This window comes from Etheostoma cragini, chromosome 21 (genome assembly GCF_013103735.1).
Source record: "Etheostoma cragini isolate CJK2018 chromosome 21, CSU_Ecrag_1.0, whole genome shotgun sequence".
NCBI lineage: Eukaryota > Metazoa > Chordata > Actinopteri > Perciformes > Percidae > Etheostoma > Etheostoma cragini.
Genome location: NC_048427.1, coordinates 19711947 through 19739044, shown reverse-complemented (window position 1 = coordinate 19739044; position 27098 = coordinate 19711947). Strand labels below are relative to the sequence as shown.

General features: G+C 42.7%; 1 protein-coding gene across 5 annotated transcripts in view; it reads left to right on the top strand.

The window, feature by feature from the left end:
• Positions 1-27098, top strand: part of cacna1g (calcium channel, voltage-dependent, T type, alpha 1G subunit) — a 303353-nt gene that overhangs the window by 201056 nt on the left and 75199 nt on the right. For 4 of the 5 annotated variants that reach the window (XR_004655139.1, XR_004655138.1, XM_034861286.1 and 1 more), the window contains exons 15-22: positions 1832-1897; positions 9689-9782; positions 11260-11441; positions 11996-12334; positions 13392-13571; positions 15745-15845; positions 20503-20620; positions 25212-25280. Coding sequence is in view for 2 of the 5 variants with exons in the window: in XM_034861286.1 (XP_034717177.1) it covers positions 1832-1897; positions 9689-9782; positions 11260-11441; positions 11996-12334; positions 13392-13571; positions 15745-15845; positions 20503-20620; positions 25212-25280 (1149 nt within the window). In the remaining 3 variants the exon portion in view is untranslated. The remainder of the gene's footprint in view (positions 1-1831; positions 1898-9688; positions 9783-11259; positions 11442-11995; positions 12335-13391; positions 13572-15744; positions 15846-20502; positions 20621-25211; positions 25281-27098) is intronic. The other variant, XR_004655140.1, reaches the window with a different exon arrangement.

Genomic DNA, 27098 nt, shown 5'->3' with positions numbered 1-27098 from the left:
TGAGGTCAATACCTAACCCCAACCACTTGAGCTTAAAGGGCGGGTCTTGACGTGACCATCGTATGATTAGTGAATTGCTCCCCTTATTTTCAGCAGACAGCTATTCTTCAGTAAAAAAGAGCTCCAATAACACCAATCTACGCTATGGCTAACAAAAACACATACACACTGTCATACACAAACACGACCAAATCAAGAAACCCCTAAAGGTCTGTTAGCGCTGTGCTCTGTTCTGCCCCTGTGCTCTCCTGTATCATCACAGAGCTGTCAGCTTTATTCTCCCTCCCTTCTTTCTTTCAACTTGAAATCCTTTTCTGCAAACACTTAGTTTATTTTTAGGAAGCCAAACTTTCCCTGCGTCAGGGTTGCTAGGTAACGGGCACTTGAATGATGTAAGCCAAGCCAGTAGAGATGTACGGCTGTAAAACCAAGACACAGTCGCAAACAATTGTGTTTCTAATGTACAAAATGCTTTGGACCTAAAGGCAGAGGGAAAAGAATCTCATGGAAGTGTTCTTCCAGTCCGATATCCCTGTATTTATTTTCTTGATTGAAGTCCATCCTCTTCATCTTCTCCAAACTCTGTCTTCCTGTTATCCATCTCTTTCTGTCATTGTGTCTCTCCGTCAGGTTGTGACAGTCCATCCATGTGACAAAATCCAATTTCCGCTGCAGAGAGTGCAACCGACCAATCTGTTTCTTTATGAGACCTATTAACAGCAGACAAGACCTGTTCTTCTTTATTATTACACCTCTCACTCTGACAATAAACACACATTTCACAAATGCAAACATGCACGTTTCACACCGAAGCACACAAAGTACGTTCTTGACAAGTCAGCTGCACAGGAATGCTTCCATGCCGAACACAATATGTCCTAAACGATGCATAGCTCATTGAACTTATATGTCAAGATCATTTTCATTACTGCTTTCTGATCTGAATGATTTTCATCCAAAACACCAATGGACCAATGGAGGGTAAAAAAAACATGGCTGTGCTCATTGCCTCTACTCTTTGCTGTCTTGACTTTTCATGCTTTCAACTGACTCAAATTGCGGAAGTACACATGTGCAGTGCAGTTTGACTGCACAATGTGTCCAAAGCCAGGACAGTTGCTCTGTAGGGGTGTCACGATTTTGTATTGAAAACAAAAATTAGCTTTCGATTAAGACTGTGATACAGTCCTTAGCAAGATCGGCGATGTCTCTAGTATTTCTTTCTCTCTCCACCCCCGCCTACCTGCGCACATCTATAGAAAAAAACCGACAGGCACGACCTAGGTTACCGGGTGGTAGCATGCAGCTAAAGACACAGGTATTGTTAGCTTACCGGTAGCCACTTTTCCAGCCACCAAGGCTACAGAGTCGGAGATGACAAAGAAAAAACATCAATGGAAAACCCTCCTGCTTCCCTGAAGTTAACGGGGCGACATTTTGCCTTCCGGACTCCATAGGACCTTCATCTATAAACTTATGGTGCATTCAGTGGCACTCCATGAAACTCCAACTGTATTCGTCGTGCATTCAGTGGCTCTTATCTTGCCATCCCTGTTGAAAATTAAATGTTTAAAGAAAAATGTAATTGAATCGTGACCTTAAATCGGAAGTCGAATCAGTGATTTGGAGAACCGTGACACCCCGACTGCTTTGATATGCTGATATGTTGCATGGTAAAGTCAAAATGTAAAGGGCTGAATTTTCCATTAACTCTCTCTGAATTTTCCTTCTGCTCTTGTCTACTGCTGTGGTTCCACCTCTCACCTTTATGCCTCTTTTCCTGTGTGTGCCTCCCTCTCCTGTCCGGCTGCACCGATCACTTCCACTATAGGAAGTGACCAAGCGGGAGGACTTGCATGTCCAGCCGAGTCTAATTCAGCTGCCTGTAGACTCAGGGGTATGTAAAGCACTGCAGCTCTGTCTTCCCACCCTCCATTTAATTAACTAACCGCCCTCCTTCATTCTCCCCTTGGCCCGCCCTCTCCATCCATTTTTCCCATCCTTCCCTATGGAGGCTTTGCAGTGGAGTGTCAGATCTCTCAGTAGCCACAGCTTGGAGGTTGCATTCTTCTCAGTAATAGTAGAATTTACAACAGTAGCAGGCTAACTCTTAAGTGTACGTCTTATACGAGTCCTGCTTTTCTGCATCATGTTTGACTGATTAACAAACCAGGTAGATCGTCTATCAAATACACTAATGCAGATAATAAAGTCTAAGCTTATGCTACCTGCTAATTACAAAAATGATCTGCTGTTTTTTCTAACTTGGCCTTAGTGATATTGCGTCGTGCAGATACTAAATGGATCAGTTTTTATTCACAGAGGTTTTTTCGATCTTCACTGCTGAAAGTTTTGCTGCCAACTCAATTTAATAGAGTTCTGAAGTGGGAAGTAAAAGTCCAGTTTATTTTGTGCAGTCACTGTATCAGGTGGCTTGCAATTGGAGCTTTTCCAAATGACTAACTGTGATATAAAATACCTGCATATGTATGGGATTAAAAAAATAAATAAAAAAATAAGAAAAAGATACAAACCACTGTAAAGATCTTAACCTCAAACGAGCATTCAATCACAGAGCTTAAAATTCTTCAGAGGCACCTGGGACACTTTGTTCCCAGCTACATCAAATACTGGCGTATTCTCCAGCTGCTAAGGCTTATGGGTATTAGTGTATTTAGAGCCATCCGTCTTACAAACTGATCGCAAAAAAACATAATTTTGAACAAAACAAAGTTCAAATAATTAAAACTGATGACCTTAACCCAACATTGTGAGAACTGTCCACAGCAGGGTCTGTGGATTATCCTGAATAACAAGAAATCTTTGGAAAAAGACCTTGCAAATTACATTTTTCATTAGTAATTTCTTTTGTGCCCAGCAAATGGAATTCCATTCACTTTCTCTGTATTGTGATGATGTATTAATAGCTCAACAATTAAAATCTCAACAGCTCTGTTGAACCAGCATGGCTGATGACCTAAAGGGAAATGCATGTACTTACTATGGACAAGAACTAGTGGAAAGGATAGCATTGCTATGCCAAAAACCATCACACTTACCTTTAAAATAAAAGCTGCCCCTCTCAAATCAGTTAAGAGTACAGTGATTCTGTTGTGTGACTGGTTGTATCCCTACACGACAGCAGTCTCCATCTAAACCGCACAGACATCTCCAACACGGCTGCCAGAGAATGCGTCACAACAGCTAATGGCGCTTACCCACTGCTAGTACCAGCTCTGCTCGGCTCGACCACAATGCCCCGTCCTCCATTTTCTATTGCCGATTTTGCGTGGCTGGTCGCCATAGCGACGCCGCAGAAAACTGCCGTGACCTGCCGCGACACACACACAGAACGTCGAAGGTGTGTTGTTTTTGATTCTCGACATGTGGCTGTTGCCACAGCCAGAAGACACATTTTCAGAATTTCAGAAGAAGCTGGAGGCAAAAAAAAAAAAAAACACCACTGGTAAACTATTTAAAAATGGCGGGAAAAAATGCTTCCGGGCCCCCCCGTCTGTCGCTAGCAATGATGACGAAGTGATTAGTGACGATTCTCTCCGACCAATCATTAGTCTGCAGATTTTCCCGTCACCTTTTGGTATCGCCTCAGCTTGATTGGAACCTCGACTGAGGTGGTACTAAAAAAGTACCTGTTAGCAGGTACCAGGGGCGATTTTTATAAAGGAAAACCAGAGTCGAGGCGAGTCGAGCAGGTACCATGTAATGAAAAAACGCCATAAAAGTTCTCTACCCTGCTTCCTGCATGATGCCCTTGCTGCTGAAACTAATGGGGGCAGAGTGATTGTTCAGGAAAGACAACAAAGTTCTTATACAGTTGCATCACTTTGCTGCGTTTGTCTTTCTTTTCTATTCCTTTTTTGAAAGCAGACTCCACATCAAACCTCTGAGTGCTCGCCACCCCTTTCTTTTTTCTGTCTAGCCTCGGGATAAGAACGCTGCACCGGTGATGCCAAAAATCTCCCTCTCTGTGTCTGTTTTTTCTGGCTGGAAAATAAAGATGAAACAAAGAAGGGAAGGTGGATGGGGGGGGAGGGGGGGTTGTAAGCCTTGTCCTCGTGTCCTCTAATTTTGCAATGTTGAATGCTGTCCAGAACTGCTATCCATGAATTTTCCAATGGACAAGTGTTCCAAAATGTTGAAACACAGCTGGGCCCTAGCCTAGGATAGGGATTTGAGTGGAGTCTGCTGGCTGGTCTAATCGTTAAACCTGTAGTAGTTTGATTTCCCTAAGTAGTTTCTTAAATGTCTCCACTGTATACGTTGCTTACATTGTGTGTACCAGCCGCCTACAGAAGTCCAGGTCTGCCGATATTAAATTTAAGTCATTCAATAAATTACAAATGTAACAACAACTTTTATTGTACTGTGGTACACATTATCTTAACCAATTTTAAAATGAAAAGCATAATCCTTTTTGAGAAGGGAAAAGTAACTTTGTGTTTATTAGCTTACAGTGTGGAGCATGGAGTACTAGTTTCTCATGGAGGTGCCATGAGATTGACTTGTGGTTTTCAGGGAAATATCTCAACAACTATTGAATGGTACATACACGTATGTCCCCCTCAGGATGAAATATAATAACTTTGATGATGGTCTTCATCAGCCTCACCTATTCTTTTGGTTGTATTGCTATATAGCAAAAGTTAGCATGCCAACACAATGTAACAAATGGTGAATAAGGTAAACTGTTAACCCAATACACATCTGAAAATTACATTGTGAGCATAAGCATGCCCGTGACACCCCTGAACCTTCAAACTGGTATTGTTATGTATGTGATTATTAATGCTATTTTAGAGGCTTGCTACTAAAGCGCAGGTTTCCGATACAATTCTGACCTGACGAATGCAGCCGTGGTAGGATACCACACACACACACACACACACACACACACAATACCACTTTTCCTCCTATCAACATCCACCGCTATCTCCTATTTACACCCTGTTCAAAGCGATGTAATTGAGATCCACCTGTGTGCTGCTGGTGTCTATTATTGTCTGGCTATCAGCAGCAGGCCATGGTCTGGCCTATTTTTGCTCTCGCCACCATGCCCGAATTGGGGTGGCAGAGTGTAAACACGCTATCCAAACAACCAGACTTTTTTGGGACAAGAGATTTCCCTTGAGCCCGTTTTCCATCTCCCCGTCCACCTCCTGCTCCAAAGCTATCGTCTCCACCTTACCTTTCTCCAGGGAAACCTCCAACCTGTCTTTCTACTTGCTGAGCTCCTCAAACCAACAGTATATTCAATAGCAACATATCCAAAATGCTTGCAGCAATATTGCCTCCTTCTCATGGAGTATTACAACAAACATTCTTCTTTTACCACTCTTATTAAATCCCGTCTCTTCCTGAGATGCCTTAATCTAGAAATGAAAAGAAACGTGATACATTTTTTGATGCAGGGATGTTTTTGATTCACTCTGTGTAGATCTTTTTTTTTTTCATTGAGGATTTGTTTTCTGACAGCTGAGAATATATGCCTGTGAAGAGGTTGTACATGATGTACTAGAGAGGGCAAGGGGTAGAAAAAAAAGACACTGAGGAGACGATGCAGAAAAACAAGTGAGAGAAAAGAGCAACAGAGGGAAAGAGAAGGAAATTCAGCAGATCCACATCGGATCCAAGTTGGATTTATTTCCCTTGCAGTCTTGGTGCAATTTCACCCACTTTAGTCAGCTGATGTGTGTGTCCAAATGGCATTGTACTCTCCTACCAATGAGAGGATTAGGCCAGAGCAGATCTTAGGTCAGCTTGGTCTTTTGATATGGTTGGTCAGCACTGTACATTTGAAACAACGTCCGAGCATGTGGACCTGCTGGTGCCAACTGTAGATTTATGCTACTGCTGCACATAGATTAGGTTAGTACATTGTTATTTTTTATCCTATAGAGTCCTACACTTTATATGTCCTAAGAGGAATCATTAACTTGACTTAAATTAAGTGTCGCCGAGATACTATCCAAGAGAAGAAAAAGCCTCAGTTTATCTTCTATAGGGTTTGTGCTGCAGGTATAGGGGAATAATCTGCTTGCATTGATTTCTATTGGAAAAGTTAAGCTATTCCTGGAAGGAATGTGTGCATAACACAACCTGGAACTCTCCAAAAATGGGGCTTTGAAAACATAATGGTGTTTGACATTTTGTTTTACATATTTTGAACACCAACATATTCAATGGCCCTGCCCAAAAAGTGTAAAAATGGGGAAGAAACTAGCATAATTTTTACAAATCCTGGTCTAAATACAGAAAGTAAAGCAAATTTTCACCCCTCTCGCTGTACCAACTGCACAAATGTTTGATGTCAGCTAGCCAGTAATTTGTGTGGTCACTGTGTGCCTGGGTCTTAGACTGATCTCAGAACTTACCAAGAACTCCAGTTCTTTCTGTTATTTTCATTCAGTCTCACTCTGTTTTTCTTTGTCGTCTCTCTTTTGTCTGTCGATAGAAGATTAAAGCTACAGTTGGTTGGTGGTTGTTACTGTATTGTTTCTATTTCTCAACTCCATAAATGAGAAGGCTTGCTCAGGCTGGGAGGCAATGGTTGGTTTGGGCTCGACTTGTTGAGCTGAGCAGTATACTATGATGGCGAGGACTACAATCTTAATTCATCTTTGATCAGCGCTGCCTAGTTTGGCAGTAGTTTGCGAGCAGTCATGGAGACTGTGTTAGAGACTCCTCGGCTCTGATTGGTTAAACTTTGGGCGCATGGGAGTCTAGCTAGCTATCTGGATTTACCCTCCAGAGATCTGAGGAGCAGTTAACCATAGTCCGGAGGTTAGAACGCTAACACAAAAGAAGGGAAAGGTGACGGAGATCTGGCTGAAAACAAGGGACATTTGGCGGAGGAAACCTTGTTACTATAGTCTATATTTTACTTGCCAGAAGACACTTTTGAATCATGTAGAATCCTGTAATTGTCTCCATCTGATGAAAGTTACCTTTTAGCTTTTAGTTGTTCTTTGTTCAGTTTACTTCTTTCTGTGATGGCCAGCACCAGTATCATCCAATACTACAGCAGATCCCTTCTAAAATAAAATAAAATACAATTAGGCCTACACAAAAGAATGTCCTGCTTCCTTTTACCTGACTGGAATACGCCCTAACAAAGGCTTTTCTGTTACAGTGATGATGTGGGGTTAAGTCTGGGGCAAACAAAGATTGGCTTAAACTAGAAGAAGAAGAAAAGGAGAAGAAAAATGTGTGGCCTCAAAGATAGCCATATCCAACACACCTGCATTAAACAAAAACAGTATGCAGTATATCCACATCCACTGTGTCTTTCTCTCACACTCACGGGAAGTATCAAGAATGAGTTGATGGTTTATAAGGAGGTGCGTAGTGATTAGGTCCTCAGGCTTCTCCGCACACAGTTTATTCACTTTGCTACCCCAAAGGTCTGACTCACTGGGTCGGCATTCTATTAATCCCGCATCCACCTGGCACCCTTGCATTTATTAATGGAGTCTGCCGGCTCTGGCATAGTGCAACACATACAAGCAGGATCTCTGCGGTTTGCCACAGGAGGTTTGTAAGTGGAAGGCAGCGTGAAGCAGAGGCTTGACTAGAGTAATTTAGAGCTCGAGAAAAGCCTGTGAAAGGGGGGTAAAAAACTCTTGTGTCACATGACCAGTTTAGCTGTCTTTACAATTAAATTTAGCCAAAAGAAGTTGACTGTTAGCCAGGTACAGGGCGCCATGAGGTTTATGGTCATTTTTGGGGCCATTGCAGTTAGGTTTAGGCACCAAACCAACTAGTTAAGATTATAAATATTGTGGTTTGGGTAAGAACACTGGTCCCCTTTAGTCGGACACCATCTGGGTAAAAGTCTTGTGTCTTAACTTCTATGGGTCATAAACTCCACTCCCCCGCTTGAAAGCCCTGTGTTTTATGACCCAAATATCCACCGAACTGCTTCAGATCCCTAAGCGGCTTTATCCATCTCCGTCCCCTTAGCCGGTGTCAAGTCACGGGGGCATCAGCTCCAGCAGGAGACCCCAAACTTCCCTTTGCCGAACCACATTAACCAGCTCTAACTGGGGGATCTCGAGGCGTTACCAGGGCAGGTTGGAGATATAATCCCTCCACCTAGTTCTGGGTCTTTTCCCGAGGCCTCCTCCCAACTGGACGTGCCAGGAACACCTCCCTAGGGAGGCGCCCAGGAGGCATCCTTACCAGATGCCTGAACCACTTCAAGTGACTCTTTTAGACGTGAAGGAGCAGCGGCTCTACTCCGAGCTCCTCTCGGATGACTGAGCTTCTCACACTATCTCTAAGGGAGACATCAGCCCCCCTCTTGAGGAAACCTATTTCGGCCGCTTGTACCCTAGATCCTGTTCTTTCAGTCATGACCCGGCCTTCATGACCATAGGTGAGGGTAGGAACAAAAACTCTCCCGCTCCATTGTCCCCTCACTCACGAACAAGATCCCAAAGTATTTGAACTCCTTCACTTGGGGTAAGGACTCATTTCCAAAAAGATAAGGCACTCTATCGGTTTCCTGCTGAGAACCATGGCCTCAGATTTAGAGGTGCTAATCCTCATCCCAGAGGTGCTAATCCTCATGCGAACCGATCCAGTGAGTGCTGAAAGTCACAGGCCGATGATGCCATCATGACCACATCATCTGCAAAGAGCAGCGTTGAGAGCCACAGCCCACCAAACTGTAAACTCTTCAACCCGAGGTACGACTATCGACGAACCCTTTCCAGCACCTTGGAGTGGACTTTCCCTGGGAGGCTGAGAAGTGTGATACCCCTGTAATTGGCACACACCCTCTGGTCCAACTTTCAGGATCTATATAATATTTTATACAGCAGCAGTCAATTTGGTGGATCCAGTAACAAATACGTGGAATGAATTGCGGTGCATTACTTTTGGTAGCCATGTGTAGGAATGGTTCATGAGAACAGCCTGGACAATGATAGAGAACAAAAACAAGGCAAAGACAAAAGTCAAACTTGGTTGCTAAATTTAAAGATGGCCTTACACCACACTTGGTGTGTGTTGTGTTTGTTTATTAGTGCAAAAATTGTACACCTACGTAATGAGCTTTTTTTCAGCCGTTTACAGGTGAAGGCAAGTCAAACGAATTGCCAATGTGGCCAATGTGTTTTTGCTCAACAAAAATAAACCTGCCAGGTTCTTAGTGAAAAGTGCAGTGTTGCATTTTACTCTTTGCGTTTCAGTGTGGTTTCTCTCTGAACCACATTCATTTTTTTCACTGTCTCTATGTACCCTTTGACCATTGGGATCAGGGAGACCTGCTTACAGGAGCAAGGTTGCCTCTAGTTACCAATCCCAGGTCAGATCTGAACAAGGATGGATGTGACACTGGGACTGAGAAACCGCTAACCATGGGTCTGTTTTCAAGTCACCTTCAACCAAAGCACTTTCTAATAACTATACTAGAACGTTTAAGCACTAGACCATCGTCGGGCAAAATTGCCTGATCATCATCTAGTACCGAAACGTTGCCATCTATTTAATTTATTTCTTCAAGTTAGACTTTTCAACTGTTGACCTACCTGCCCCCCTACGACGCACCTGTCTCACGTTATAGATGTGCAAAGTGTTTTTTTTGTTCTGGGATTAACTCTACTAAGAAACAGAGATTTTCACTGGATGCTTTCCGCTAACTCTTTGTGTGTTTTTGTCTGTCAAGGGTGATGCTTCCAAATCAGGTTCAGAGATCGACTCCTGTGCACGGAGTATGGAGGATGTTAACGGCAGCAAGAAGGATTTATCAGCATCTGCAGGTGAAACTCATTGCATGCCTGCTCTCTGCTTGAATCGATGATGCTACAAGCGGAAGAACAAGGGATTGAACTCAACTCTCAGTGATTCTTCAAAGCCCATATTACAACATTTGGCAAAACGTGTACCATCTGTGTTTGCACAGTTAACTAGTGGCATTTCCACACCCTAATCTTTGTTAAATCCCCTGCAGATTACACACTGTGTGTCTTTCTTACAAACTGTATGTAAAAGGGTGTAAGTTAGGCCCACGACATCCAAAGTACACCCTATGCAAACATCCCCCACCTGTTCTATGTCTGTGGTCTCCTGCCCTCAGTCTTTCCCCCATTAGTTTCTGACCACACGTGACTGCGCAGCGTCAAGCAAGTACGGATGCCTCATCCATTATTCCCCATACGCCAGTTCACATACCTTCTAACTACTGTACGTGCAGACCAAAAAGCCCAATAGCAACACTACTGTATGGAGTGTAACTCCCAGACGTACAGTATCATCTCCCCATGCTCTGCATGAAACTGCTTACATAGCTGGAAGAGCCTAATATACATCTTCTCGGCCTCGGAAAGGTTGGAAGACGGAGGAATTAGTGTTATTAAAGTTGCATTGCCCTCTGCATGTTATGTATTTTTGGTGCTGCCAAACATAATATTCTCTCCCACACATCCCATAAGATTAATGCCCTGCTGAAATATTCATGTTGCTCAATAACAGTACGAGGCATCCATTTTTAAGTATGCTGTGCTGCTTTACTGAAGGTGTACCCATTTGGCACTCCTCCCCATGTGCCTCATTTTCCTGCTCTTCCTCCTGTTTTTATTAGTTAGCACTTTCACTCTCCTTTATGATGTTTTTTAACAACTTTCTCAGTTTTGTCAAAACTGCCATCTTTTATTTTCACTTGCCAAGTACCAAAGTTCCAATCCATCGAAACGTTGCTCCTATGCTTTTCATGGACTTCTCACTTGACTGTATGCCTCTACGTCCCCCCAATTGCCTGCAGGCTTTTCCTGACTATATGGTAATTCCTCTGTGCGACAGAAAGTCACAACCATAGCCTATTTTTACAAAAACGTCTGCTACGGAGCCTTAACATGAGATACAAAGTAATGAAGCCTCTCATACATTGTTGTTTCTTTAGAAACAAAAAATGGATAAATAGAGTCTTTAAATGCTTCAGATGTAAAGTTATTTGCTGTCAAAGTGAGGCCACAATGAATGGAAGTCAATGGAAAGCTAGCAGAAGTTCATGCTCGTTTAACCCCTTGGTTTGAAAGCTTGCTGCTTGACAGCAGACTAGTCCTCTTTTGGTACGCATATTGCATTCACACCTTCGTAAATGAATGGCACCAAGGGGGAGAAGAAACTCTAGTGCGATTCAAAGTAACTAAAGGAGGCAGGTGTGAGAGCCTCCTTAACACACTACCCACTCCTGAACCATTTTATATGACTTTTATTCATCGTTCTTTCCTTTATTAGTAGTGCCTGTAAATGGTCATGTGGACCTGAAGACCAGCTTGACTCCACCTCTAATTACCCACACGGCTGCCACCCCCATGCCCGTACCCAAGTTGCCCGTCGGAGCGGACCCCCTCCTTGGCTACGAGTCCCATCGAGGCAGCAACGTCTCCATAGACCCAGCCTGCTACGACAAATCACCGGTTTGTACATTTATTATTATTCTCACGAACACCAAAAGCATGTTGCAGTTTTCAAGGGTAATAACCCTGTTCCAGGATGTCACAAAGCCAACATTTGAACACATGTAAGTGGATAAAGGCCAGGAATTACCCCCAGGCCTCCTCCGCCTTAGTGTCTCTCTGAATTCATGGGATATGTCTTGCTGATGTGTGTTGGTCATAATGATTGATGATGATTAATGTGGCAAGCCGGTCCGACACCCTACTTACCGCTGCTACTGCCACTCTCTATTTGACAAACTGATAATGGGGATCAAGACCTGAGAAAACAAGCCCAGATCTCTACATCTGCTCCTGTCTGCCTGTCAGCATACATCTCTATTCACTCCAGCTCCCTCCAAGCCGAGTCAACTTAATTCAGCTTATTTACATGAAAGACCATCGCCAGAGTTCCAAGATACAACATCAACACTTTTGCAAGCTGTCCCTCTTGTAATTCTCCTTTTTTGTCTTCTGTTTTTTTAATCACTCCGTCCCCTTTGTTTCTTGCCTTACTGGCCATCTTTCTGCTGCAGACCAGTGCTCCGAGCTCCTCCCCCCATGCACCATGGAGCTCTGGCAGCGGCTGGACCAGCCGCCGGTCCAGCTGGAACAGCGTTGGTCGCGCCCCATCACTCAAACGCCAGAAGAGGCAGTCCGGGGAGCGGCGGTCTCTCCTCTCCGGGGAGGGAGGCTCCAGCTCGGAGGGCGAAGAAGGTGGAGGAGAAGGAGAAGGCGGGTTGATGGAGGAAGATAACACCTCCCTGGTCAGGACGGACTCCATGTCCCAGTTGCAGAGAGGGCCCAGACACCGGAGGATGGAGTCGGTGGAGACTCGGAGCTCCATGGATTTGCCCCCTGATGCTCTTCTGCAGGTAGATGCTGTTTCTACCTCAGACTGATCTTTATAACAGGGGTCTTCAAAGTTTTTTATGCCAAGGATCCCTTAGCTGAAAAAAGATGGAGCAGGGACCCCTTACACTTACATACTTTTGATTAAGTAACATTCTCTTAAGTAAAAATAGGTTTGGGTATCATTTTCATTTTAACAATTCGGAATCCAATTCTGATTCTTCCTTTTGAATTTGGTTCTTACTGATTCTCGTTACTGATTCTTTGAGGGGTCAAGTTGAAACGGGTCAGCTGCTTATTTCACAGACAAGAGGATCATGTTATTTGTATTCAATGGTGAGTTAACGTAAAATAAAGCCGCTCTTTAGACCGCCTTTATTGTGCTCCATAGCTGCAACAAAACAAGCGTGTGGAAGTACAGGGAAACCAAAACTGCACGTGTTAAATCTGGAAGCAATGATCTGATTTGAAACAATTCCATGGTAATTGTCATTTTTTAAATGATTCCAAGTTGGAACCGGTTCTCGTTCTCGTCCAATCCTACCACTTCCTACACATTGTATAAAATCTAGTTGCATGTTAAGGGTCCCGGACCCTCTGTTGAAGATCTCTGCTTAGAGTACTTTTTGATGTTTGACTTGGAGCACAAATGGGGGCTAAAACTATGTTGATACCACAATCTCCACAAAGTGTAGGTCCCGCTCACATTACTGGAGTAACTTTTATTGTACATCCTAAAACTATATTGATACATTTTTATGGCACCCTTGAAGTTTTATTCAGTCCAAGACATCATCCTTGTAGCGTTTAACCATTGACCAGTGACCATGCAGTGACCATGCAGGAACTCATAATGCACCTTTCATGTAGTGGAGTAAAATATACAATATTTCTTTTTTTTAAGTAGCGACGTAGAAGTAGAAAGTGGCATGAAAAGGAAAGACTCAAGTACAAGTACCTAAAATTTGTACTTAAGTACAGTACTTGAGTACACATACTTAATTACAAACACACCACTGAATGAGACTATAGCATTTACATGAGTATATGGAAGTGTAACTGCGTCCTGTCCCTATGCAGGTGCCATACCTGTACCGATCAGCCAGTATGCACAGCTCCAGACCCCCCTCACTGGGCCACTTACAGCCCCCAGAGCACAGCGACTGCAATGGGAAGGGCTCTCCGCCAGCCCTGGGCCCAACACATGTCTCTCTGGAGGACAACACTGAAGACGAAAATGCAGAGGAGGAGGCCAACCTGGTAAGTCTGTGCACACGTGTGTCTGTGTGTGTGTGTGTGTGTGTGTGTGTGTGTGTGTGTGTGTGTGTGTGTGCGCATGTTTGCTCCTTTTTGTTAGAGCTGAAACAATTCCAAACTGTTGCTGTTTGTAAAATTTGCTTTTGCAAACTTTTGTCTCAGAAGTAATTGTTATTAACAAAATAATTGTCTCTTTCAGTCAAATCCCAAAATATATAAATGATGGTATTACTTTTTCAAAGATATTAAAGTTTTTAATGAATTCCAGGAGACATGTTTTGTAATATATCACTATTATGTGACCCAGATAATGTAAAAACACAGCTACACTCACTTTGAAGTGAATCATGCCTCTTTATTATCATAAAACATTGTATTAAATTAGCAATAGAACATATATTCTAATCAATAAAAAACAAAGCATTGATCATTAACAAAAAGCTTAAATTAAATTAGTACAATAAATAGTCATCACTATATGCCAAAACTATGTGGCAAAATAGTCATCACCGCTTCTGTATTTAAATGTTTTTATAACTTTATCCTCCATTGTCATTTTTCTTGCTATGAACATGTGAACAAGTGAACAGCTTTCAGTAAACAGTCTGACCATGAATTACTTACAATTTGGCACATGTTGCTTTTATATAGACCTTAGTGGTCCCCTATTACGGTATGGGAAGTCTCTTTTATGTAGGTCTAAGTGGTCCCCTAATACCATATCTGAAGTCTTTTACCCCCAAATTCACCCTTGGTGCAAAATTCCAGCCAGAGGTGTGTGTGTGGCCTTAACCAACTGCCAGTTTGCTCTTTTGAATTTCATGATGTCTCTCACATGAGGGGACCAAATTCTCTGGACAGGCAAAGCAGAGAAAGAGGAAGTAACCTTGCCCCTTATGACCGCATAAGGAGCAAGATTCCAGATCGGCCCATCTGAGCTTTACACAGTTGCTTTTTAACCAAATAGAAGGCCAAGGTGGACCCCGGGCATGCTTGTAAACGCCTGGCTCTCAGCTGATCTAACAGCAGATTGGTTCAGAATCAACGAAACGTGATGTTTTAGATAACATTCTTATTGTTTTTGAATTGAAAGGATTTTAATTGCCATTTTTCTGATTTATAGGCATATTTTGTACAGAACACATGTAGTGTGGCTGAGTTCTGGGTAGCTTATCTGGTAGAGCCGGCGCCCGGGAGAACAGTGGCCCCAGGTTTGACTCCGCCCTGTGGCCCTATGTTGCATCCCTCCCCTTTCATCTCTTCAGCTCTCCTACATAAATAATAAGGAAATATGATAAAGGCCCAAAATGCTTTAAAAAAAAAATTCAGGTTACAAACCATATACATTCTTTGTTTTATTAACATTGGCAGATTGCATGTCAATTATTTTGAAAGCTACTCTGTCATAAAAAAAAACACTGAAGACTGTGTACCAGCTGGATTATGGGTCTAATAACATTGTATTAAATCGGACCTGGCAGGATGTGAGTGTTTCTGTGAGTTCCTGTTCAGCCTGAAGGCTGCTGGAAACGGCTGCCAACTGTGCGACTCTACCGCGGCTTTTTTGTCACGGCCCCCGGTTGCTGCCGCCTGCTCTCGTCCGCCTCAAAGGTGTGGCGCAGCCCATCTCAAACGAGCCTACTATAACTGTGTTACAAAGTGACCCAAAGTGAAGCAAATTGACTCGCGTTTGTTACGGAAGTAAAGAATGGATAACAACGGAGGTGTTAGGGGAAGCCCGGATAGTTAGTTGGTAGAGCGGACACCCATATATAGAGGTTTACTCTTCAACACAGCGGTCTTACTTAAGGCCTGAAAATGCCCAAAAAGTTATCTTTAAAAAAAAATATAGACCAGTTAGTAGCAGTTTTGTTTTCTGTTGGAGATGGTAACTCCTTTTGCCGTGGACTTTGGGCTTTTTCACATGCACTATTACATCCAAAAAGCATACTTTGAGCACTTTAAATACATCCAAAGATTTACAAATCAATGCAGTTTACTGTACATGGATGTAGGTGCCCCTTCTTTGGCAAACCCTATTTAACTAAGAAACAAACGTAAGAACAAATTCAAAGACTTCTATATGTGGAGAATAATTGTGACTTACAATATGTAAGCAGAAATTGTATAACTGTACATATATATGAAGGTATTGTACACTTCCTGCTCCCTCTAGGGTCGTTTTGCCAGACTGTTCCGCTGGCTGGAGAAGAAACAGCCCGAGTGGTGTCGACAGAGAGACACCTGGTCACTCTACCTCTTCCCTCCAGAGTCGAGGTATAGTATTCACATCTCCCGCATACCTACAGGGCTCTACCTCTCTGCTCTGTTCTCAGTTTTGCTGGTTCTTTTTTCTTTTTATAATACGGGAATTTTCACACATTTATGGTAGTTCTGGGAACACAGCACTCAGAACATTTGTTGTTTCCAAAATGAAAAGATGTAATCTGCATCCTCCTGGGGCATTTAGCAGAAATGAGGTGGTGCATTTTAAAATGAAATGAAATATACAAAATGAGTTCACAGCCCTTTTTAAATGATAGCTTTATTTGTGTACAGGAAAAAGACTAAGCCATCCTCTTGACAAAAAGAGGATTCTTCACATTGCATTTTGACTGACATCCCATAATGCTGACTGTAATGACAATGTGTTTATTGGCGCAATGCATTCTTTTCTTTCATCTCCTTTTCCATCCCGGAATCACACTTCAGAAGTCTCTTTTATCTGCACATTTCTGCCATGTCAGGGGTGAGTAAGGAGCAGAGGGAGGAAGGGAGTTTCTCCAACTGAGTGGTGCGTGCTATGTCAGCCACGTGCTGAATCCATCGCTTCCCACCCTCCTTCGCCCCCTCGTCCTTCACCCCTCCTTCCCTTCTGGGGCTTTGATCTGTGGGCCTCTGCTGCCTATTTGGAGGACGTAGCTGTCAAGGCAACACCAGACAAAACGCCGCCCCCAGCCTGCCGCCACAGCAACGCAACCTGCTAATTAAAAATCAAACAACAAATCCCAACAAAATGTAATTGGTCCAAAGAAATGCTAATAAACCACAGCACGTTTCTCTCCCATCCCAGAATGCTGTGTGGAGTAGCCAGACCCTCTTCCACAGCGCTGTGGCACTTCCTCTCCATCTTGCTATGTCCTCCCAGGACGGTTTTGATTGGTTTAAAGAAATACAAACAAGCCAGAGCATTTCTTCCCCTATTCTAGAATAGATAGGTGGTGTTTCTAGACCATACTCCAGCGCTATGGAGACAGATCTGCCAATGTGAGACTACTTCTAGTGAGAACTAGTGCTGAAGTTAGCAAACTAGGCTAACTAGCTACTACTTTTTCCCGAGTGGAAGCTAATTAGCCTAGCTTAAGAGCTGGAATATAAACTTATATAAACAAATGTCAAATTTTATAATGTGACAGATGGCCTAAAATGCTAACTGTTGATAGCAAGGGATGTGTGCACCTTTTTAAAAAAGGAGGGCAAATGACTACGTATCAGAGTCTATACGATCATCACTACCATGAGGAACGCCCACCCAGAGGGTTGAAGCAAACTGGCTGCTCCTACAAAAACTGTCCAAAGAGCAGTTCCATAATTTATTTACTTTATTTTCACAAAATGTTTCAATTTAACTGTAAAAGTAAAATCTTTGGGAGGCTGCCAACAAAAAATACCAATATGAATAATTGTTCTATTGGCATACACTTTAAATTTGAGCCCTTTGAGAAGTTCTGATGGTTCTCCTCGCTGTTGGCGGTATTGCAGGATCTGGAAAAGGTTAATAAGAAAAGCTCCCTGTAGTCTGTTTTTGTCAGATTATTAAAAAAAACTGAAGGATCTTGGTTCTTACCCGGGCTTCTAGCTGGCTTTCAGTCGCAGCGGGCTGCATGGTTTGGCCGTCGCTCAGAGCGACGCCGAGGACACAGGCTCTGCGTGGCGCCCATTCTGTGCCTTGAACGGCCGCGGACGCCCGCCTGTGCTCACAATCACATCAAGAGACAGCAGCGTAGCGGGAGGCTGGAGTCTAGCGGCTTTCACATGGACCCAAGTTCACCTCAACCTGCCTTTGTGCTCTCTGTTGTTGCTGCTGTCACTGATGATTACTGCAGGGGAAGTTTTGAATAAGCGGAAGAGTGGGCCAGCTATGGCAACATACTGTGATGCAGTCACTGCGATCAGATGTGTTCGACTGGGCTGCGTAAGAACAGTGGTCTAATAGTCTTGCATTTCCAGACCTTCCTCCACAGCGATGCAAAGGAAGGGCTGGCTAGTCCACACAGCGTTCAGGGATGGGAGAAAAACGTGCTCTGGTGCATCGGCATTTCTTTAAACCAATCACAATCGTCTTAGGCAATGCTGATCACCACACTGAGCTACAGTGCCTCTGCAAAATAGTCTCAGGAAGGAACTTCCTTCCTACCTTCCTTGGTAGGTGGAACATGTGTAAATTCAAAAGTTGTTTTAGTCGTGCAACAGAAAACTCAGATTGGACAGATAGTCTAGCTAGCGGTCTGGATTTACCCTGCAGAGATCTGAGGAGCAGCTAACCATAGTCCTCAGAAATCCCCCGGAGTTTAGAATGTCAACAGAAAGAAAGCAGAAGGAATCGGAGAAATCCCGGAAGTGGAACGTCGTGGATATAGACTATTGGTCTATCATCATAGTGACCTTGGGGATGTGCAGGACCCACGGAAGGTTGTACATGTGGTTCCTCATTACACAATACATGATCAGATTATGTGGAACTACACTGAACCCTGTTGGGGAAGGGGCACATTATAAGATACAGATAAGAATAGAACAAATAGACAGCAGGGAGAAGGTTTTCACAGTTACAGTAAATAGTGAAAATAATGATCTGTGGCCTTTTTATGTACCAACTTTCTGTTGCTATACATTCCGGTCCCGAATGATGAAACACAAAAGTGATTCAGCCTATAGCGAAAAAAAAAAAAGCAAAAACACTTTAAATGTTCTTGCCATCTGTCAGCTCTTTTCTTGGAAAGCAATCATCCAGCACACAGGAAATGATGCGGTTTATGTCTCGGGTTTGGTTTGGAACCCACAGAAGAAGAACCGGGTATGACCGTCTCTTATCGTTTCAAGCTATTCTACACCCCCAAAAAAAAAACAGTCATGCCACGGCCAAACTCAAACTTCTTCAGCACAAGATCCAAGCAAACATCTCACACTACCGCCTACACTGTTAAAATGACAGGTGGTTTCTGGGAAGTGCAGTTCAAAAACACCACGAGTTGTTCAAAGACCAAGAAAAGTGAAGAAAAAGAAATTAATGTAGACAAGGAGCATGAAGTCGGTTGGTTTTGTTAAAATCAGCAAAACAAATTGGAAAAGAGCGTCAAAATGTACAGATTTGCAGCTTAAAGTTAGAGAATTAGAACAGGAGGAAACACTTTGTGACATGTCAAGAGTATAAAACTCTTATCAATATTTCAGTGCAAACTGTCATTTAGAAGCAGTGAAGGCAGTGATGCCAGAAAACCCAAAAAGGTCATCAGAGGGGAAAGCAAAATAGTAAACAGAAAATCTTTTCAAATAAACATCCATGCATCAAGATGTTAGTGATCTTTTCAAAGCCTAGGGACCGACAGAAAGGGGTATTTTTGCACTTGGTGGAGCGTGTGGTGACAGTTCTTTGCTGTGGTTTTTGGTGTGTGTGTGTGTGTGTGTGTTAGTAAGTCTTGGGGGCCTTTTGAACTTGACGTTAAAGTTCTCAGCCAGCCTTCAAACCCTGAAGGAGGAACTGGCATCAGAGGTGTGTGTTTTCCATGTGTCTGCCCTCCCTCCCGCTCGAGGATAACACATCAATCTTTTAGCATCGAAGTTCTGACATGAACATTAACAAAGAATAAGGAGAAGGAATAAGGATCCCCACGGTCAGGTGAAACATGCATACAGCACGCATTGACACAATGGTGTCTGCAAGGCCAAGTAACGCCAAAAATCCAGATCTGAGCCTCACATTATTGTCCCTGGCTGTACACTGATTTGAGCCATCAAAGCAGATGTGATGTTAAATTACAGGTCATTTAGCTGACTCTTTTCTCCAAAATGACTTAAAGTTGCTATATGTCAGAGACACACACCTCTGGAGCAAGCAGTTAAATCTTTCCAAACAAATCTAGTTTGTTTGACTCTGCAAGATGGCAAGTCTTTATCTTATTGTATCTTATCTTTACATATTATGGCAAGCCTTTTTTTTAACATTAGTTCTGAGATGATGTCAGACTTCTAGTGTAGGCATGAGAGAAACTGGCACAGAGAGCATGGAACTCAGACTAAATACACTGGGAGGAAGGGATAACGAGGGGCAGGTGAAACTAATCAGGGCGGGATAGGCAATCACACCGGGCAGGAAGTGAAGTATCTGAAACGTGACGAGAGGTGAGAATACAAAACAAAACAGGAAGTCATGACTGATAAATAGAATAATCAACAGACAAGCATTGGTACAACTAGCAGCACCTCAACCAACTACAACAGTACTGCTACTAACATATTGATGCTTAGTGATACTAATTCAATAATAATGTATACATACTCACAGGGGGCATTATTCAACATTATGAGTACCTTCAGATCCTTTTACTAACACTTTAAAGTAGCATTTTCAATGCAGCCCTTACACTATTTAGGTTTTCTCATGATGCAGTATTGCTACATTTACTTAGATATCCCCTCTTGATGTGTTTAAAGACAAATACATATCTGTTTTAGTTAATAATTTGTGTCTGGTACGTTTTTTCCACAGTTATATTAGTTAACGTTAAATGTTTCTATCTCCCAATAATTAGAGGAATCTTTCCCTTTTTCATACCAAAAAACACACCTGCACTTGCTTGTTTGTGTATTGCCTTTTACTATGTCAAGTCAATTTTCAGTGTCACTAAAGTTTAAAATGTGTATGTTTTATCAGGTTTCGGATCCTGTGCAGTAAGATCATCAACCATGGGATGTTTGACCATATTGTGTTGGTCATCATCTTCCTCAACTGTATTACCATCGCCATGGAGAGGCCTCACATTACCACTATTGTAAGTCTCAAAACATGTTTAAGAGTTCCCTAATTAACATAATATGACTATTTGTTCTGTAGAGTCTGTGAAAAGATACAACTCAAATGTGTTGCCTTTACAGTCTTTAATGACAACCATAGAAAGAAGTGGAGAAAAAGGAAAGACAGGCTGAATGGCAGGCAGTCAGGCAAAGAAGCATAGTGCATACTGTATAGACAGAGGCATTTCTGTAATGTACGTGTGGAGTCGATCATAGCAAAACTTGCTGGCAGCTCTAAAAAGTCCCAAACAGAAATGGAAAAAAAAAGTACCTGTCAGCAAGTCCAACCTTGATGACTGTTCAAACAAACACACCTTCGCCCAACACATAATTACTACTGTAGTTTGCTCTCTGCAGATACAAGCTGTGGGACACTTAGTAAGCAGGGAACCACTCCTGTTTGACTGTGAGCCTGTAGCTGTGGGTGATGTGTGCTATACCCCTGTATGTACTGCACTGCATCATCAACACCATCCCCTCCTTCGCTAATGCACCAGCTCTTCAAATAGAGGAGGGCGGGCTGAATGCCTTGCAGCAAAGCATAGACACACACACTCTCACACACTCACACACCAACTGTGAGCTGCTCCATGCATAAGCACAACAATAATCACTGTTTGATTTTATTATTATTTTATTTTATTTTTTATATGTTTTTTTCACTGAGCAAGGTGTTTTGTTAACGGGCCTAATCGCAGTTTGGTCTCTCTGGAACACTCCGTTCGGCGTTTTCTGCGTTAGAAACACAAGAAGACAGTTCCGTTGTAATTGACTCAATTATCCGTTGGCTGGTGTACGTGGCTAATGTCCAGGAAAGGAGATGTTGAACAAATGGAGGACGCCCCACAGGCTGCCCAATCTAATCAGGGCAGGGAGATCACACACACACACATCGTCATATCTAGATGGGAAGATTTGTGTTGCCTCGGTCCTCTGGCAAACACACACACACACACACACACACACACACATGTCAGAAAGTAGTATTTCCACATGTTCTTCAAATATTTGTCAGCCTCCTGCTGGGGCCAACATGTCTGGTCTGCGCTCTGAGGTCATTGCTGAAATGAGATGGAAATGTATGATGCAGCACGCAGCCCGAAACAAGGGAATGAGCAATCATTACAGTTTTAATCTCATTTGCCCGGTTGGTCATTGCACGGTGGTATTTGTTTCCCTGTGTGGGTTGTTTTGAATAAATGAAGGCAATTGTGAATTGATTTCCACTCGCTGATTCTGTTTTGCCTGTGTGTAACAACCAGACATGTATAATTTATCAGTCCACTGCTTCTATTTTGAAGTCTGCTTTACATCAAGCATTTCACCAGCCTGACAGAAAAGACACATTATTTTCTATAAATAGGCATGTAGTCATTTAGTCAATTAAGTTATAGAGATAAGGTGTCTCTGTCACAACATTTTAGTATGGAATGCAGGCTGAGTAATTAGTTTATTATCCTGGAAGTTATGTCACACACTTTGGATTTGGCTCTCAGTCCATTGCTGTTTTGGTTTGGTGCTGGAGGTTGCTTGGATACTGTTCCTGTTGCTCAGTGGAAACGATTGTGGATGATTATACCACCTATTATGATTTATTATTTCTAATTGTGCTGGGGGACAATACATCACTGCCTAGAGTTCTAAATGGAATTATATCAGCATCGACGGCATAAAACAAGTTCAAGCTGAAGTTTGCTGCAGCCACGTCGCCAGCTCCAGACAGCATTAAGATAGAGAGATGGCGTCAGTGCTACACACTGGACCGCGATGAAAGCTGTCCAGGAGGAGTGGGTCTCCGGCTGCTTAGAATACAGGAAATGTTTGTAATTGCATAATTGAGTGCTGCATTAAGCAAGATTGATGGACAGTGATCTACTAAATTATTGAATGTCTAGAAAACAAATTACAGATTGTTGAGCTTCCTAAAAGTTGGAGAGACTGTAGCCCACCTTTCTCCCGCATGGGGCAGCCAGTGTGCAGTAGATTACTTACTGGAAGTGTTAGGAATTGGGTATTGGGTTGGATTTTTACTAGCTTGTAACTAGGCAAAGCTAGGCATTGCTGCTCTCTGCCAAATCAGGCCGAGTAAGGAGCTGCTCAGGCTGATGGCTTGTGTTTCTGAGTTGTGGTCTGGCACACTGGAAACAGGCGTTGAACTGGGAACAACTCATCTACCATTCAAGATGAGGAATGAGAGAGAGACAAGAGGTGTTAACTGTTCTCCTTTTGAGGCAGCTGTGGATTCTTGTAACCATTCTTTTGGTTTAATCTTCTGTCTTCTTTTTATTTAGCTAGCAAGGCATATGTTCACTGTACCTGTGAAAACGCACCGGGAAAGTGTAGAAAAGTACCTGATAGCGCGTCGGGCCATTCATTCCGGGCTTCTCCCCTCTCTCTCTCTCAGATTGGGTAACATGGGCGCCGAAATTCAAATAGCTGCTTATGGTACATGTCCATACACGCGTTGTTTTCATGGATGGGATCACCCCGCTTCCCAGCATTGCACGCCGGTGGGCTCGTCACCAGTTTGTCTCCACTGGCAAGCAAAGAAAACAGTCTCTGCCCTCCTACAACCACGATGGTTGCAGCTGATTAGATGAATGCGTCACATGGGGCTGGCTGCTCCCGAGTTTCAAAACTGACCATAATGCCGGTTTGTTTGGAATACCATCTCATATTTCACGATAATAGTTCCCCGGAATGTGTTACTGTAAACATTTATAGCGAGAAATAGGCCATAAAGTGGCTGAATCCGTCTTAATTCCGGATTGACCCGAGGTCAGTTTAAAAGATTTTTTTTCTGCTTTTGAGAGACGTCGAGCCGAGCCAGACGCTCCTCATTTGCATATACAGTAGTTGGTTGGATTCTACTTCATGCAAATGAGGAGAGGGCGACTCAACGCCTCGCTTCTCCAAAGTCCCTGAACACCACAAGTCTCAATCAGCCTAAATATAACAATATGTCGGAGCATATTTTCGTCTTGTTTAACATTTACAGAAATGTAGTTGTTTAGCCTACAGAGCTAAGTTCTCAGATAATATAGTTAATTAAATGTTTTCATTTTTCAAGTAGTTTGACCAAATAAAAGCAAACATGCAAAGTGTAACCTCAAGTTTGTGATGTTTCCATATTGCAAGCTTGCTAGCTAACAGCTTTTTTGTATATATTTAAATATTTGGCTAGCAAGGTATATGTGTGTAAGCTGGCACAGTAGCTATGAAGTTAGCAGGGTGTAGGCTATCTGAATAACCATAAACAGCTAAATTGCCAGCCTAAAAGGCATAAAACAGGAATGTTCCCCTCTATCTCTCTCTCTCTCCCTACTCCTACACAGCACCTTCTCCTCCCCATGCCTGTTAGTTCCTCATGAATAAAAGTATGAAAACTTGATTACTGAAATGGCTGCTGTCAAGCCTGTGATGTCATGCCTGACATTCCCATAGAAGCTGCAGGACTGCCATCTTTGTGTGTGTGTGTGTGTGTGTGTGTGTGTGTGTGTGTGTGTGTGTGTGTGTGTGTGTGTGTGTGATTTTGTGTTCCTTGGAGCATGGGTGATGGTAGTCGGTGGCCGTGAGAAAGGCAGCCAACCTACACCCGCTCACACGCACACACACATCCAGTACATAGACAGTCAGCGGCAGCTAGGATTCTGAGGGGAAGTAGAGTAAATAAGCAGTTGGCGAAGGGGTCTTATTCTTTCTAGCTTGCTTATTTTCTCTCCCCAGTCCTTGTTTAGTTCAGTAAATGGGATCCCATTCTCCCCTGTGTTTCACAGACACACACACACACACACACACACACACACACACACACAATTGAGCCAGCAATGCAGTAATGTTCTTATGGGTGGAGATTTAGCTTAATCCTGATGGTATTCTCTTGCGTACATGCTCAAAAGACCAAAGGACAGGCTTGTTTCATTAGGAAACTGCCAATTTCATGAACACACAACACTGTCAGGACACTTCAACCCTAATCCTAATCCTAACCATAAATTGTCAAGACAAAACCAATTGACACTTACAAAAAGAAGCCTTATGTAATGAAGGTGTTTGACTTGTTTATGTTGACGACACGTTCATAATAATTCCCTCTTATGTAGATACCTTCAAGCAAACTGTAACCAAATGTTGTTTCTCAACACAACTGAAGCGTTTCACCAAGTGTTCCAGAGTTGATATAATGCTACTTGTTCCCAATGCAATTCATTCAACTTAGGGAATTCTTCTAACAAGTTTCCTAACACTGGTCTTTTTTCACTAATAAGATTTAAGACCCGAAGATTACACGCCTGGTTTAAATGCCCCTGCAGTGCTAATAAACAGTCAACTTTATAATTGCCTGCCAGCCATCATTAGTGACTGCAACAGGGATGTTTGCACAAAGATGTTTTCAGATAATTCTTGAGGAAAACATCTCCTTCATACATTATTCAGATCAATTTTGAAGCAGACAAAGAACAAACTCAGTAGAAACGCCAGCTTAAAACAAAATAGTTAATTTAAAATCCTTAGAACTGTTAGCGTGTCCCTTAACTCAACCAGGTCTCTCTTTCTTCTTGACTGCAGGAGCGGATCTTCCTAAAACTGTCCAACTACATCTTCACAGCGATCTTTGTGGCTGAGATGACCATAAAGGTGAGTTCCACTTGCACGTTCACTTGTATTACTGGACTTTGTGAGTCCTCTTGGTTTACTTACTAAAGCCCAGTCCACCTTATGTGAAATATTTTGGTCATTTTAGCCATTATGTGATGGGATGCTACATACGCATTCTCATGAATGGATTTGTATGATATTGTACAATAATTTTTGCACAATATTTGGTTGATACCTTAAGGAATTGTGCCAACCCCCAACCCCTTACAAGACAGTTAGGTTCAGGGGTCTTTACGGATAAGCTGAGATTACAAAAAGTGACTGTGAACCGGGTCCCGGTCAACGTGAAGGGGGCGGTCATGCGTTGACAATAGTTAAGTTTAGGCACCAAAATGACTAGTTAGGGTTACCCTAACCCTTAGAAAAAAGATGGTTGTTTTGGGGTTTGGGTTAAAACCACAATTCCCTAAGGTAGTACACTTGGAACAAAAACACCCGTTTTGAGGGTGAAAGTCTTGCGTTTTCCCCATAAGTTCTTCTGGGACACTTACTCCACTCCCCCGCTAGAAACCCCTGTGTTTTAGGACTCAACCCTTCCGCCCTACGCGGACAGTCTTGGTCTTACACAGCTGCAGTCAATTTGTGGCATACAGTGATAAAAATGTATAATACATACAAATTACAGTGCATTATTTTCCGTAGCTATATGTGCTAATGGTACATGTAGCTTGCGTGCTACGGCCTGTGCCTCCTATCACTTTAAAGATATATGCATGCTTAGCTTTCTTCCATGAAGTCATCACTGACTTATGTTCTTACTGAGTTGACATCAGGTCATATGCCACAAAATACTTGGTAGCTCAGGAATCTTTGTTACCATACGCCATGGTCTTCAGCTTTGAAAGAAACAAGATGAAACAGCTGTGTTTTTTCACAATGTACACATTTTGCATAAGATCGAGAAATCCGAAAACAGACTCTAAAATACGGCTCAGACACAATAGCTGCAGAGAAAATACAGTCTTCCTATCCACTTGCACTGTAAGCCCCAAAAATACAAATGACAACAGAGTTAAGAGGGAGGAAAAGGGACAAGAAGGTAAGGAAGCGAACGAGAGATTGAAACCCAAACTGACAGTGAACACACACGCACACACACACACAGTGCCGAGTGCTGTTTCATAATGCTAAGCGACTGATTGTCTCGCCAGTATTTAAATGGACCAGCATTGAATGGAGGTCCGTTCAGGCGTGGGCAGGAGCAAGCGGAGGCAGAGGGGAGGAAGGTTCATGGATGTCAATAATCCAATGCCTCTGTCTCTATTTTTGGTCCCAGTGTGATCGCCCGGATCACAAACTTAGGGCTGCACACACACACCGTACTGGTTGTATCATTTAATTTTCAATTAATCTCTTTAAGTGCAGTGCAATGTTGTAAAATGAAGCCATATTTAACATAAAGACCAAGATAAGAGGATGTTTTTCTCCTTTCCTGCCCCATTATCCAAGATTTATCTTGTGTCCCTAGCATGTGGTATTGGTACTGCTCTGATTTTGTTTCCCATCTCTGGTTAAAGTCCAAGCAGAATGTTATATTAGAACATGCAGCTGTTACATTATTGAAAGAAATGTAGCAATGTAAAATAAATATATTTCTATCTTCAATGTAGTGTAGTAGAAATCCAATGTAGCATCGAATGGAAATATTTGATACTTGATTTTTTAGGTATAACAATAAAATGCACCTTGTTCCAATCCTGACGTCGGCAAAGTGAAAAGAAGTAGAGGTAGAAGCTGTCTGTCAGAGAGATCTGTTTTTGTTTATTAAAGGATCATTTTGGTATTTTTAAACCTGCA